The sequence below is a fragment of the Ochotona princeps genome, chromosome 4 (assembly GCF_030435755.1).
Source record: "Ochotona princeps isolate mOchPri1 chromosome 4, mOchPri1.hap1, whole genome shotgun sequence".
Lineage (NCBI taxonomy): Eukaryota > Metazoa > Chordata > Mammalia > Lagomorpha > Ochotonidae > Ochotona > Ochotona princeps.
The window spans coordinates 72,221,238-72,235,693 of NC_080835.1; the positions used below are offsets into that span (position 1 = coordinate 72,221,238).

Consider the following 14,456-nt stretch of genomic DNA (forward strand, 5'->3'; position numbering starts at 1 on the left):
CTGTCACTTCTTTTGCTGTACAGAAGCTTCTTAGTTTGATAAAATACCATTTGTCAGGCCCACCTCAGTAGCCAAGTGGTGAAAGTTCTCACCTTGCACGCACTGGGATCCCATATGGGCGCCAGTTCATGTCCCAGCTGCCACACTTCCCATTCAGCTCCCTGCTCAAGGCCTGGGAAAGCAGTTGAGGATGGCCCAAAGCTTTAGGACCCTGCACCCATGTGACAGACATGAAAGAAACTCCTGGTTCCTGGTTCCTGGCTTCAGCTCAGCTCAGCTCTGGCCGTTGGAGCCAGTGGGGAGTGAATGAATGGGACAGAAGATCTTTCTGTCTCTCCTCCTCTCTGTATATCTGACTTTCCAATAAAAATAAATAAGTCCTTAAAAAAAAAAAAAAACACCATTTGTCTATTTTGTCTTATTGCCTGAACTTTGGAGTCTTATCCAAAATGTCACTCCCCACACCAGTGTCATGGAATGTTTCCCATGTTTTCCTCAAGTAGTTTCATACTTTCACATCTTACATTTAGATCCTTGACCCATTTTAAGTTGATTTTTATATAAAGTAAAAGTCTTACTTAAAACTTCTACATGTAGAAATCCAATTGAAGATACTATCTTTTCTTTAGGGAACTAATTTTCAGTACATTTGTCAACACATGGGTTAATTCCTGGGTTTTCCACTCTATTCCATTGGTCCACATGTCTATTTTTACGTCAGGACCATGCTATTTTGGTTCTAATAGCCCTGTACTCTGTCCTGAAATCTGCTATTGTGATACTTTTGGCTTTGTTTTTGTTATTCAACATTGCTTTATTCAAAGAGATCCATTCTATTTTCATGTTAATTTTCGGATTCTTCCTTCTAATTCTGTGAAAGGTTTTTGATGGCAACTGCATTCAATCAGTAAATTGTTTGGGCAGAATGGACATTTTGATAATATGAATTCTTCCAATCCATGAACTTGAAGGTCTTTCCATTGTTTGAGTCTTCTGTTTTTTTCATTAGTATTTTCTATTTATCATTTCACATTCTTTGCTAAATTTATCCCAAGGTAATTAATTTTTGTAACTATTTTGAATGCAACTATTCATACAAGTTTTTTTTCCAATAAAACCATTGTTGGTATATAAAAATGCTAGCTACTGATTGCTGTGTGTTGATTTTGTATCCTGCCACTTTGCTGAATTGCCATATCAGTTCTAAAAATTTCTTAACTGGAATGTTTGGTTCCCCTATATAAAGAGTCATGTCAACTGCAAACAGGGCTAATTTTTTTTTTTATTTAAAGCCAGGAACTATATCCTGGTCTCCCACATAGGTGGCAGGGGCCCAAGCCCTTGGGCCACCATTCACTGTTCTTCCCAGGCAACTAGCAGGGAGCTGAATGGGAAGTGGAGCAGTGGGGACAGTAACTGATGCTCTAAGGTGTCAGTGTCACAGAAAACAGCTTTTCCCACAATGCCACAATACCTGCCCCAAACAGGAATCTGACTTTCTCTTTTTCTGTTTGTATACCTATACTGTCTCTTACCTAATGACTCTGTCTAAAGGTCCAGACCATGCTGAATAAAAGTGGAGAGCACGGACACCCTTGTCTGGTTTTGGATTTTAATGGAAATGCTCCCAGTGTTTCCTCATTCAGTATGATGCTGGCTGCAGGTTTCTCATGCTTGGTCTGCTTTGTGTTGAGGTTGTTGCTTCTATATACAATTTGTCTTGCGATTTTCATCATACAAGGATGCTGTATTTTATCACAAGCTTTTGCTGCATCTATTCAGATAACCATATGACTTTTATTCTTCATTTTGTTGATGTGATGCATCACATTTCCTGATGTGTTTAGATCCATTGCTGTCTCTCAGGGATAAATAACAGTTGGCCAGGGTAAATTATCTTTTTAAAGTCTTGTTGAATCCAACTTGTTAGTATTTCCTTGAGGATTCTTGCATCTATGATCACCAGAAATACTGATTTTCTCACTTTATTGTTAGTCTGTCATTTTCGAAACTAAGACAATGCTAAACTCAGAGTGACTTTGGAGCTGTTTGGAGCTTTCAGCTGTTTGAAACAGTTCACAAAGACTTTGTGTTAGGGACCCGGCATGGAAACCTAACAGCTAAAGTCCTCGCCTTGAATGCACCGGGATCCCATATGGGCACCGGTTCTAATCCCGGCAGCTCCACTCCCCTTCCAGCTCCCTGCCTGTGGCCTGGGAAAGCAGTCGAGGATGGCCCAGGGCCTTGGGACCCTACACGCACATGGGAGACCTGGAGGAAGCTCCTTCTTCCTGGCTTCGAACTGGCCTAGCCCTGGCAATTGTGGGCATTTTGGGAGTAAGCCAGTGGATGGAGAATTTTTCTCTCCTTCTCTCTTCTTCCTGAAAATCTGACCTGCCCTTCCAATCAAAATAAATAAATCTTAAAAAAGAAGCCCCGAACTGATGTATTCCATGCTGCATTAGGCACGGAAAACTCAGGCCAAAGCCCCAGTGAGCACAATGGAAACAGCCAGAAAGCCCAGGCAGCTGGTCATGGGAAAGCCAACAGTCCAGAATGAAACCCAAGATGAGTATGTCTTCAAGTCCCTGGCTAGAGCCGAGCGGTACAGAGCTTCATCTACAAGCCCTTCTCAGTGGGAGAGTTGGCCGAGTCCCCATTTCAAGAGCACGCTCAGTTGTAGCAGGTATGTTCATTTCCCAGACGCGCAAGCTGTCCACAATGTGGGCACACTCTTTGTCGCATGCTCAGACTTTACCATGAGGCCTGTCCTCAGTGCACAGGGAGCCCTGAGCCTTGCAAGGCAGGGCAGGCACCACCATGGGAACCCCGAGTCCTGATGTGCCAATTCTAGCAGCAACCAGCCATGTTTCAAGTGGTCAGGAGATGGGGAGGTGGTTGGGAGGAGGACAATTCCCCAGCCTGGGGGAGGCTGGCACCTGTCTACTCCATTTACTCCTGTCCCCTGAGATGCAAAGGGCTGTGGTGCCCGGCACAATGGCTCAGTAGCTAAATTTTCACCTTGCATGTGCCAGGATCCCATATGGGCACTGGTTCATGTCCTGGCTGCTTTACTCCCCATCCAGCTCCCTGATTATGTCCTGGGAAAGCAGTGGAGGATGGTCCAAGCCCTTGGGACCCTGTATCCACATGGGAGTCCTGGAGGAGGCTCCTGGCTCCTGACTTTGGATCGGCTCATCTCTGGCTGTTGTAGCCATTTGGAGACTAAACCAGCAGGTGAAAGATCTTTTCCTGTCTCTCCTTCTCTCCATAAATGTGACCCACCTTTCCAATATAAATAAATAAATAAATAAAGGAGAGTGCTGTATGGCTTAGGGAGTTAGGGCTGCCACTACTGCTGGGTCCAGCTGGATCAGTGGGAGGCACAGGATTGTTTGCTAGACGACAGAATGCCCCTGCAGTCCCTGGGAAGGACACATGAACCAGTTTCTGTCTCCAGGTTTAATATAACCTCCAACAGCGATTCCCCTGCTGAGATGCTGCTACTCTGCCACAGCCCTGGCCCTGAGCAGTGACGCAGGGGACAATGTGAGTTTCTTCTCCAAAGCAAAGCAGTGCTGAGTTGTCCAGGGAGCAATCCTTGCTGAGCTATGGTGACCATTTCCTGTCTGGCCAAGATTGGCCACGTATGGTGTCCATTGCTGCAGAGAATCTCAGCTGAGGCTCTGACTCACCCTGCCCCTGCCACAGGGACTCCTTCTGGCCATGGCCGGCTTTGTTCTTCTCTCTAGGCTGCTAAGGACAGTCTCACTATCCCAAGATGCCCCCACCTTAACTGTGTATGGATGTTCGTCCTCACGCACTCACTTTGAGACCCAGGAGCTCTGAGTCATCTCAGTGGAAGAGGAGGAGGCAAATGCTGGGCTTCTCTGTTTGGCCATCTTGGATCCCAAGATCTGACCTCTGTGAAAAATAGTTTCCCTCTCCCTATGAGACAAGGGAGTGTTTGCCACCATTGGCAGGCCCAAGAAGGCATCAGGCACAAAGCCCAGCACACTCATGGCCCATAACCAATGGTAATTTCTTACCCTCCACCAAGGTAGACACTGGAAACAGAACAGAAATCATTATCATATAAACTTATCCTTCAAGCACAACCAGGGGTCCTCAGTGCAAAGCCTGCTGTAAAAAGTGCAGGCAGATTTATAAGGAAGATGTCATGAAACTGGAGATGACCCAAGGAAAAGCAGCTAAAAGACCAAGAGAACAAGGAGACTGCCATGTAAGGAAAAGCTAAAGGCATTCCAATTCTTCAGCTGACAAAAGTAAGGCCAGGGCCACTGCAGTCACTCTGAAGTAAGGCCAACACACTACAGTCTGGGCAAGAACAGGCTGAGCACATACTATATCCACAAAACTGCAAAATGCTTGCCCAAGAGGAGACCTCCCAACCAAAATGTCTGGGGCCAAGTCTGGGACACTCATATGGAAATCTCACTGTAACGGAGATGCTTATGACACTCATTTTAGGGAAACCACCGGGACAGAGCTGTACGCATGTGATGAGCAAAAGCAAGTATTAAGACCCACAGCAGGCCAGGGTCCAAGCAGGTGGGAGATGATGTGGTCCGCAGGGTCAGAGGCTCACAGCAGTTACTCCAGCTCCTCCAAGCCTTCCCACTTGCTTCCCTGACAAAATCCTAGTGAGTTAGTGCTCTTCCATAATGTGATGAACTCCAACTGAAAGTAAAAATACACACCAACCCACTAATACAAACCTATTTCAAGTTCAACCTATTGCAAGTTCCTGAACCTATTGCAAGTTCCTGAACCTATTGCAAGTTCCTGAACCTATTGCAAGTTCCTGAACAGGATGCCAAAGGAGACAGGAACATTTTGCCTGTGTAGCCTCAACTACAGACCCCTGTGAGGGACAGCATCCAGTTTGGACACACAAGAGGTACAGTTGGCACCTTTCACACCAGTCTGCAACGCATGACAATGACACTTCCTTACTTCACAGGAAGAGATGCTGATGCTAAAGGACACAGAGTAGCAGCTCCCGCATCCCCAGACAGGAGTGCTGTATACATCACAGGGACCAGCAAGACAGACCACTCAAGACCCAGAACAGCAGGCAAGCTAGCACAGACACAACACGGGGCTGTCCCCAAGGGCAGTACGGGCTTGAGAAAAGTGGCTGGTTAACATTGGGCTCTAACATCAGGTTACCTCTGCCTCCTACCTCCTTGTTGGCTTACCATGGTTTCCACTCCATAGGCAGTGGAGCCACGATGCCCTCCCGTGCCAGCCACATCAGTTCTGGTTCCTTGGTGGGATCAATACCAATCTCTCTGGCAAATTCAAGAATTTCTGCAACGTCAGTCAGGAGGGTAGGAAAGAAAGAGGAATGGGGATGTAACACAGAAAAAAGAAAAAGTTTTTTTTTAATTTTTACTTTGCCATCATTTTCTAAATTTCCTTTGATGAGAAAATATTATTTCTCTAAATATAAGAAATACATATAGAGATCTTCATAAAGTTCATATAAAATGTATATTATAAAAATTATGCAAGGATTTCAATTCCTTTTAAGATTTATTTATTTATTTATTTGAAAGGCAGAGAGAGACAGCAAGAGAAATCTTCCATCTGAAGTTTCACTCCACAAATGACCCCAGGCTGGTGCAAGACAAGATCAGGAACCGAGAACCCCAGTCAGATCTTACATAAGTGGCAGGGATCCAAGTCTTGGGACATTAGTCCAAGGAACATTAGCTAGAAGTGGAGCAGCAGGGACTCAAACAGGTGTTAGCTTAAACACCAGCCCCAGCATTTAGCATTTTTTTTTTTTGCACCAGAATAAACTTATCTTTGAGTTCCATTTCCACAAGTACCCTGCATGAAATGGTTTCCTGACATCACAATTTACGAAATACATGAAGCCTGGCATGTTGTTACCTCCCCCCTCCAACAGTATAATCTAAAGAAAGGTTAAAAACAAACAAAAGGCAAGACTCCATTGTGGCAGTTGCCTCAACAGCCACAACCACCAGAACCACCCAGGGAAAAGGGCAGCCTAACCAGGAGGAGACAAGCACTCCCACGATTTCCAAAAGCATTTGTGGCTTAATCAACAAGCACAGCCTGAGCAACTGCAGCTGAGCCTGCTGGGTGCCCCACAGACATACAGGTACCACAGGAAGCAGGTGTATGTAGGATACATGCTGCAGTGGGTGGAGACATGAAGGATGTCCAGGAGAGCAGAGGGAAGCAGTGCTGAGTTAAGAACCGTCTCACCAGGGCCAGCACTGTGGTACAGTACTTAAAGCGGCCGTCTGTGACATCAACACTCCATAATCGTGCTGGTGCAGGTCCCAGATGCTCCACTTGCTTTCCAGCTCCCTGCTAATGTACCTGGGAGGCAGCAAAAGATGATCCAAGTGCTTAGGACCCTGCTAACTACATCAGGTTCTAGGCTCCCGGCTTCAGCTTGGGCCAGCTCAGCCATTACAACTTTGTGAGAAGCAAACCAGTGAATCAAAGATCTCTTTCTCCTTCCCTTTTTGACACTCTTTCAAACAGATAAATCTTAAAAAAAAAAAAAGAAAAAACAAAGAAAGAAAGAAAAGAAACATGGTTCCATATGGTTCCATAGTGTAGCGGTTATCACATCTGTTTTACATGCAAAAGGTCCTGGGTTCACCTGGGTTCAAGTCTCAGTCAAACCATTGCTGCTAGTATCTGGGCCTGGCATGATGGGGCTTAATGGCTAAATCCTCGCACTGCAAGCACTGGAGTCGCATATGGACACCTGTTCATGTCCCAGCACATGAACTTGCCAGTTCTCATCCAACACCCTGTTTAAGGCCTGGGAAAGCAGTAGAGGATGACCCAAAGCCGTGAGATCCTGCACCCAAGTGGAAGACACAGAAGAATCTCCTGGCTCATGGCTTCATTCAGATAAAGCTCAGCTCTAGCCATTGCAGTCACTTGGGAAGTGAACCAATAGATAGAAGATTTTTTCTCTGTCTCTCCTCTCCATAAATCTGATCCACCTTCTCCAATAAAAGTAAGTAAATCTTTTACAAAAGAAACATGCCTACAGTTCTTAAGCAGAAACGCAATCAATAAATTACATTATTATTCTTAATGTTGTTCTTTTTAAAAATCAACCAATACTGCTTTAGTTTGTTCCTAAGAAACTGGGTCTGCCCTGCCCCAGGACTCATGGTGAACTTCAATATTCTACACTACATCTTCACTTATAGCTCATCATCGCTCTAACTCAGGGTTAGCACTGTTTTTCTACAAAACAGGGTCATAGGATATCTGTCATAATTACTTACCTCTGCTGCCATAGCATGAAAGGTAAAGACTCATAAGTAAATGGAGGTTGCTGCTTTCCAGAAAAACAGATTACAAAAAGAGGTAACAGGCCACAGTAGGCCCATGTGCTATAGTTTGCTAATCCCTGATCCAACTCAAATATATTAAGCAGTTTGGTGCTTGTACCATGTCTTGCATTGCAAGAACAAAACTCAATCAGGGGCTCGGCAGCGTGGCCTAGTGGCTAAGGTCCTCGCCTTGATCCCATATGGCCGCTGGTTCTAATCCTGGCAGCTCCACTTCCTCTCTATCTCTCCTCCTCTCAGTATATCTGACTTTGTAATGAAAATAAAATAAATCAAAAAAAAAAAAAAAAAAAAAACTCAATCAGGCACAATTTCTGCCCTCAAAGAGCCAGGACAAAATATCTCAGGCCTCTTACCTTGTTCGCTGGGGATATAGGTCTCATCGTAGTCTTCCTCCAGAATCAGTTGGTCCCCTATGCGGATGGGTGGGCCAGCCATTATTGGCCTGGGCTCGAACACCTGGACCCCAGAGACCCCCCCCACCCAAAAAGAAAATTAGTGATCCAGCTTGGAAGGGTTAAAACTCGAGCTGGGTCATGGAGCACCTGGGCAGACCAAACCTTGCAAACCAGCCTGGCTGGGGAAGGAAGGTGGGGATGGAAGGGGTAATCTGGGTGAAGGATACAATCAGCAGTTCAGAACTCGGGTCTGGTGGGCTCTGCACCTGGAGGGCTCGCAAGACTCAAAAGTGTGCCACACACTCAGTGAGCTACCAAACACTGCAGGGCCTTGCTCTCATAAGAGTGTGACTTCCGTGTCTCCCCACACAACAGGAGAAAAAGAGTTAGAGCACGTGACCCCTAACTAGAACACCTTAGGGACACCCAATAATCCAGCAGCACTCCCCGTGGCCTAGTCACACTCTCTCAGTACATCTCCCTCCTAAAGCCTGCATTCCCAAGTCCAAGCACAGAGGGTGGGACCAGGGAAAACCCTTTTGCTACCAGCACACTGAGGCAGAGCAGCAAAGGCCTGGTGCAGGTGCGGAGAAATGGACAATAACTCTGAAGGTGGAGAAAGGCCTCTGGGGATGCGCTGAAGAACCTCACGTCTGCCCTGGAGCAAACGGTAGTCCCAGAGGAATCACAGTGAAAAAGGCATGGGGGATGGGGGGGAGGCGGGAGGGGGGCGGGGGGGGGGCAGGCTTTTGACAGGACAAGAACTCTAGTAGGACTAGCATGGCAGTGCTGGAAAAATAAAAAACTGCTGTAAAGAAAACCACTTCTGGTGGGTGCCATTCAAGGGAAAGATGATGAGGGATCACCTAGAAAGGCAGCAATGGGAACCGGCAGCGAAGGACAGAGCATTAGCAAGGCTTAACAGGACAAGAACAAGGAGGAGAAAGCAAGCTGGGGCCCTGCTAAATTCACACAGTAAAGCCCTGACCTGCATTGTGACCAAGGAGGTCATGAAGGGTAAATGAGATTGCAGGGGAAGCCCCTAGTCAACAGGATTGATGCCCACATGGCAAGAAAAAGAGACTACAGGCTGGTGCTGTGGGTTAGCAGATTAAATCACCACGTGCAACACCAGCACCCTACATGAGTGCCAGTTCAAGTCCCAGCTGCTCCACTTCCTATCCAGTTCTGTGCTAACATACCTTGGAAAGCAGGAGAAGACGGCCCAAATACTTGGTACCTTCCACTCAGGTAGGCGATCCAGAAGAAGCTTCTGGCTCCTGGCTTCAGCCTCTCCAGCCTTGGCTATTGCAGCCATTTAAAAAGTGAACCAGGGCCCAGCACAGTAGCCTAGTGGCTAACCTCCTTGCTTTGCATGTGCTAGGATCCCATATGGGCGCCAGCTATTCCACTTCCCACCCTGCTCCATGCTTGTGGCCTGGGAAAGCAGTTGACGACGGCCCAAAGCCTTGGAACCCTGCACCCATGTAGGAGACCCAGAGGAAGCTCCTGGCTTCGGATCAGAGCAGTCCTGGCTGTTGCGGCCGCTTGGGGAGTGAAACAGCAGATAGAAGATCTTTCTCTCTCTTATTTCCATCTCTCTGTATATCTGACTTTCTAATAAAAATAATAAATATCCCAGAGGAAGGAGGACAGAACAAATTGGACAACTACCCCAGCCAAACAATGACCACAAATATCTGGGAGAATGTGTGGGGAACGGCCGACCCCACATGGATGAGGGGCTTCAAGATGGCGGCTGGCCAAGTGCCAGGAGGCAGGCAGGAAGTCACAAGGATAGGCTAATTCTCCCTCGCTGTTATTGCTGGCCTATCAGATAGCGCCCCGTGGACCATGTGCAGAAGTGATTGGTGGAAGAACTATATTTAAGCAGCTCGTTTTCAGCAATAAAGACCTTTTTGGTTCGGCAAAGTCCTTTTGGTTCGTGACATTCTGGTGGCTCTTACGTGGGGAATGGGGGGAATACAGAAACGGGAAGAATTGGGAAGAAGGATGGTGGAAAACGGGAGGAAGGGTGGCGAAGAAGCGGGTAGGAAAGCTTAGACAGACGGGGACAGCAGCAGCGGAGAAAAGGTTTTAAAACGCAGCCGCTTTTGCCAGTTTTTACCGAACCTCCAAGAATATTCCTCGTCATTTTAGTATGGAGACTCTGAGGTCGACTGTCAGCCAATGGACAGTGAAAGGGTTCCTTCATTCTTGGATTGGCGAGATCGGCAACATTTCACAACTATTGAAACCACCTGGGCTGAACCTTGGCGTACACGCCACATTGGAATGCTAGCTTAATATTGAGTGGCCATTCTCCATTCCTGGGTTCTGGAGTGGTTGGGAGGCTGGGTATGGCTTCTTCCCTTAACCCTCTCTTCTCCCACCCCCCAAAACAAGAGGAGAAACAGAAAATTTGGAAACAATCATCACACCTACTTTTCCCTAACTCTTGTTCCATCCCACTCTGATCAAATACGTTAACATTACCTAAAATTAAAAATAAAATAATAATTAATCTTTTTTTAAAGATTTTTTTTATTTTTATTACAAAGTCAGATATACAGAGAGGAAGAGAGACAGAGAGGAAGATCTTGTGTCCAATGTTTCACTCCCCAAGTGAGCCGCAACGGGCCAGTGCGCGCCGATCCAATGCTAGGAACCAGGAACCTCTTCCAGGTCTCCCACGCGGGTGCAGGGTCCCAATGCATTGGGCCGTCCTCGACTGCTTTCCCAGGCCACAAGCAGGGAGCTGGATGGGAAGTGGAGCTGCCACTATTAGAACCGGTGCCCATATGGGATCCCGATGCACTCAAGGTAAGGATTTAGCTGCTAGGCCACACTGCCGGGCCCAAGAGTTACTTTTTTTTTTTTTTTTTTTTTAAAAAGTGAACCAGTGAGTGGAAGATCTCTCTCTCTCTCTAAATCTGCCTTCCAAATAAATAAATAGGGGCTAACAGTGTGGTGTAACTGGTCCAACAATCAACTCCTTATAGGCGCCATTTGCAGTCCTGCCTGTGCACTTGCCACCCAGCTCCCTGCTAATGTACCTGAGAAAGCACAAGTTTGGGTCATCTCTCTGTCTCTCATTCTCTCTGTAACCTTGCCTTTCCAAAAAAAAAAAAAAATATCCAATAAATAAATAAGTACTAAAGAAAAAGATCAGAACTCTCTTTTTCTTCGAACTAAGATCACTACAAGAAGATGTTTATCTGCAAGACAGGAACCAGAAAGAGGCCTTGGCCAGTACTTCTGGCCTCCAAAACTACAAAGAAAACATATTTTCAAGTTCAGATCCTGGGATTCATGGCATTTTGTTAGGGAAGCCCAAGTGCCTAAGACAGCAGGAGTTTGGGCCAAATGCAAGGTTTCCAGCCACAGGGATGGGGTGGCACCAAACACTGCAACTGACAAGCCGCCCCAGATCTGCCTGCTTTTCCCACTCCTGGTCCCACCATCACCTTAGCACACCCCAATCTCATGCCTGGTGACACAAGGCTGGGCTGCCCCATGAGGTAGTTCCTAGGATAGCCCTGCTGTAAACAGCTCCCCAACCCAAGCAGAAACAGGTCCTGACTGCACCTGTTCCCACTCCTTCCTTCAGATGCTGTCAACGGTCAGCCTGCCGAAATGACGATGAATGGCCCTGTTCAAGTACAAGATCCCAGCTTCAAAATGGGGTCAGGCTATGCTGGGTTGACAGCAACACCCGCCAGCTAGTGCAAGCTGGAATGGGGGCAGACTAGTAGAACTGGGCTACAGCACCTGCTGGCAAATGCCAAGGTGAGACAGGCCAGGCCAGACTGGGCCACAGTACACCCCAGCACATGCAAGATGGGGGGTGGGGGATGTGCAAGCCTGGTAGGGGAGTAGGGAGGACTCTCCTACTAGGCCACTGCTCCTGCTAATCAGCATGAAAGCTGGGACTGGGGACAAGGCTGGGCAGGGCTACAACACCTGTTGGCCTACATGTGAACTGGGTTAGCAGGAAAGCCAGGCTGGGGTACCCGATTGTATCCACTGGCACAAGCATGAGCCGGAGTAAGGGCAGACCTGTTGGGCTTTGCCGCAGCATCAGCTAGCAAGTACTGTCAAGCTAGACTGCAAAACTACCTGGAGTGTGTAAGACCCGGGGCAGGGAGTAGGTCCATTGGGGAGACGGTGGGCACCACTCTGATGGGCTGCAACTCCCACTGGTGAGCATGAGAACCAGAACTGGGGGTGGACCTGGCTGGTCAGGCAGTAGCAACCACCAGCACGAGTGTGGACTAGAGGATGGAGTTGGTTGGGTCGAGTTAAGTTTCAATGCCCAATGACGTGTATTGGAGCTGAACAGGATGTAGGACAGACTGCATCAGTCTACTGCACATGCTGGCAAGCACAGGAACCAGAGTCGGGGGCTGGTCCAGCGGAGGTTTTGAGGGGTTGCTCTGACTGGGCTTCAGCTCCGCCTGGTATGTGAGAGCTGAGCGTGTGGTGGGCAGGGGTGAGCTGGGCCGCAGCACCCATTGGTTTGCAGAGGACAGAACAAATTGATCAACTGTACCAGTAAAACTTGACAGCCGACTTCTGGGCAAGTAGAGACTGAGGTGGACAATGTCAGCCAATAGACCTTGGAAGGATTTCCTGATCCTTGGATATCAACACCATCTCCGAACTATTGAAAACACTTGAGCAAAACTCTTAGAACATGCTCCATAATGGGGGCCCTGGGATATATCGTGTACTGGGGAGGTTAGGCATGGTCTCTCCCACTGTATCCTCCTCTACCCCAGATACAGGAAGAAGAAAAAGAAAATTGTGAACAATGATTTTGCCCACTTTCCCCGATCCTTGACCCTTCCCACCCTGATCAACTATCTAAACATCATCAAAAAAAAATAAATAAATAAAAACTTTTCATGGAGTCAGGATCTGGCCTGAACTAAATGTTCAGGGGATGATCACACCTGGGGACTCTAAATTTCCTCCAATTTCCCTGGTGCAGCGGTTTAAGCTTCTGCCAGGTGGGTTCCACCTGTACTGCTTCTGATCGAGCTCCCTGCCAGTGTCTGGGCAATCAGTGGGAGATGGCTCAAGTGCCTGGATCCCTGCTACCCACGTGGGAGACCTGAATGGAGTTCCAGGCTGCCAGGTTTGGCCAAGTGACCAAGTCCATTCACTGGGAACCATTACCACAACCCTCTCTGCATCATGAAAGCTGAGAGGTGCACAATGTAGTGTGCTGTCTGAGGACTCACAGACACTGTTCCCTGCATCAGTCTACCAGACTGGAAGATAATCCGACTCTGCCTCTTTCATGCCCCTCTGGGCCACCTCCACCAAGGAGGAGGAACTTATTGTGCAGTCCAAAACACTGAAGTGGCAATCTGCTGATCCGAAGCATCGCAGCATCCTGAGGACACACAGATGGAGCCTTCACGCACAGCCAAAGTCCACGTAGGTCCGGCCATTGCCAGTGCTAAAGAGCTGAGCAGAAAAGAACCGGAAGGCAGGTCAACAGACGGGGCACACTGTGCCGCTCACGGAAGGAGTCACCTCAAGTTTTCATCTTCTCAATTAGAGAGAAGAGGGAAAGAGAAAAGAAATGGGCCTCTGGGAAGAGGACTCGGTGGCAACCCAAACACCAGTGTGAGCGTCCACACTGCACCAGGAGCTGTATTAACCACTTCAGGGAATCCAAGAAAGTCTGCTGGGGAGAAACATTAACCACACCCACACAGAGCTCCCCTCCAGCAAGCAGGAGACACATATAATCCCTGTCCTTGTGGCAAAAGATCCAATCAGCTAAAGACACAACAATCTCCACTTAACTATTAAAAAGGTCGGCAAGAATCAGGAAAATCTCAATTAACTGATCACCCAAATTTCAAACAAATCTTCCAGAAAAGAAATAAATAAATAAAACATACAAGTGGACTGAATTCTACCAGGAAAAAATAAAACAGGGAGCTGGCGCCACAGCATAACAGGCTGAGTCTCTGCCTGTAGTGCCAACATCCCGTATGGGTACTGACTCAAGTCTCAGTGATTCAGCTTCCTGTTAATGCACGTAGGAAAGTAACAGAAGATGGCCCAAGTTCTTGGGTCTCTGCACCCATGTAGGAGATTGGGAGGAAGCTCCCACCTCCCAGCTTCAGTCCAGTCCAGCTCCAGCTATTGTGGCCTTTTGAGTAGTAAACCAGCACATGCAAGATCTCTCTCCCCTACCTTTGTCCCTCCCTCCCTCCCTTCCTCTCTATGTAACTCTTTAAAAAATACATATTATTTTATTGGAAAGGCAGATATACAGAGAAAAGGAGAGACAAAGATCTTCCATCCCCACTGGTTCACTCCCCACGTGGCCACAACGAACAGAGCTCAGTCAATCCAAAGCCGGGAGCCAAGAGCCTCTTTCAGGTCTCTCATGTGAGTGTAGGGTCCCAAGGCTTTGGGCCATCCTCAACTGCTTTCCCAGGCTACAAGCAGAGAGCTGGATGGGAAGTAGAGCAGTCAGGATACAAACCAGTGTCCATATGGGATCCCAGTGCATGCAAGGCAAGGAGTTTAGTCACTAGGCTACTGCACTAGGCCCTCTAAGTGACTCGTTCAAATAAATAATATAAATCTTTAAAAATAAACAAATAAAACATACAGATGTGCTGAATTCCACCTTCTTTCTTTGCCTTCCCCAGCT

General features: G+C 47.4%; 1 protein-coding gene across 8 annotated transcripts in view; it reads right to left on the minus strand.

Moving 5' to 3' along the window:
* Positions 1-14,456, minus strand: part of CEP164 (centrosomal protein 164) — a 71,766-nt gene that overhangs the window by 46,933 nt on the left and 10,377 nt on the right. For all 8 annotated transcript variants that reach the window (XM_058663858.1, XM_058663856.1, XM_058663855.1 and 5 more), the window contains exons 2-3: positions 7,733-7,835; positions 5,223-5,334 (exon numbers count right to left, since the gene is read on the minus strand). In XM_058663858.1, coding sequence (XP_058519841.1) covers positions 5,223-5,334; positions 7,733-7,814 — 194 coding nt within the window. In that variant the 5' untranslated portion in view covers positions 7,815-7,835. The remainder of the gene's footprint in view (positions 1-5,222; positions 5,335-7,732; positions 7,836-14,456) is intronic.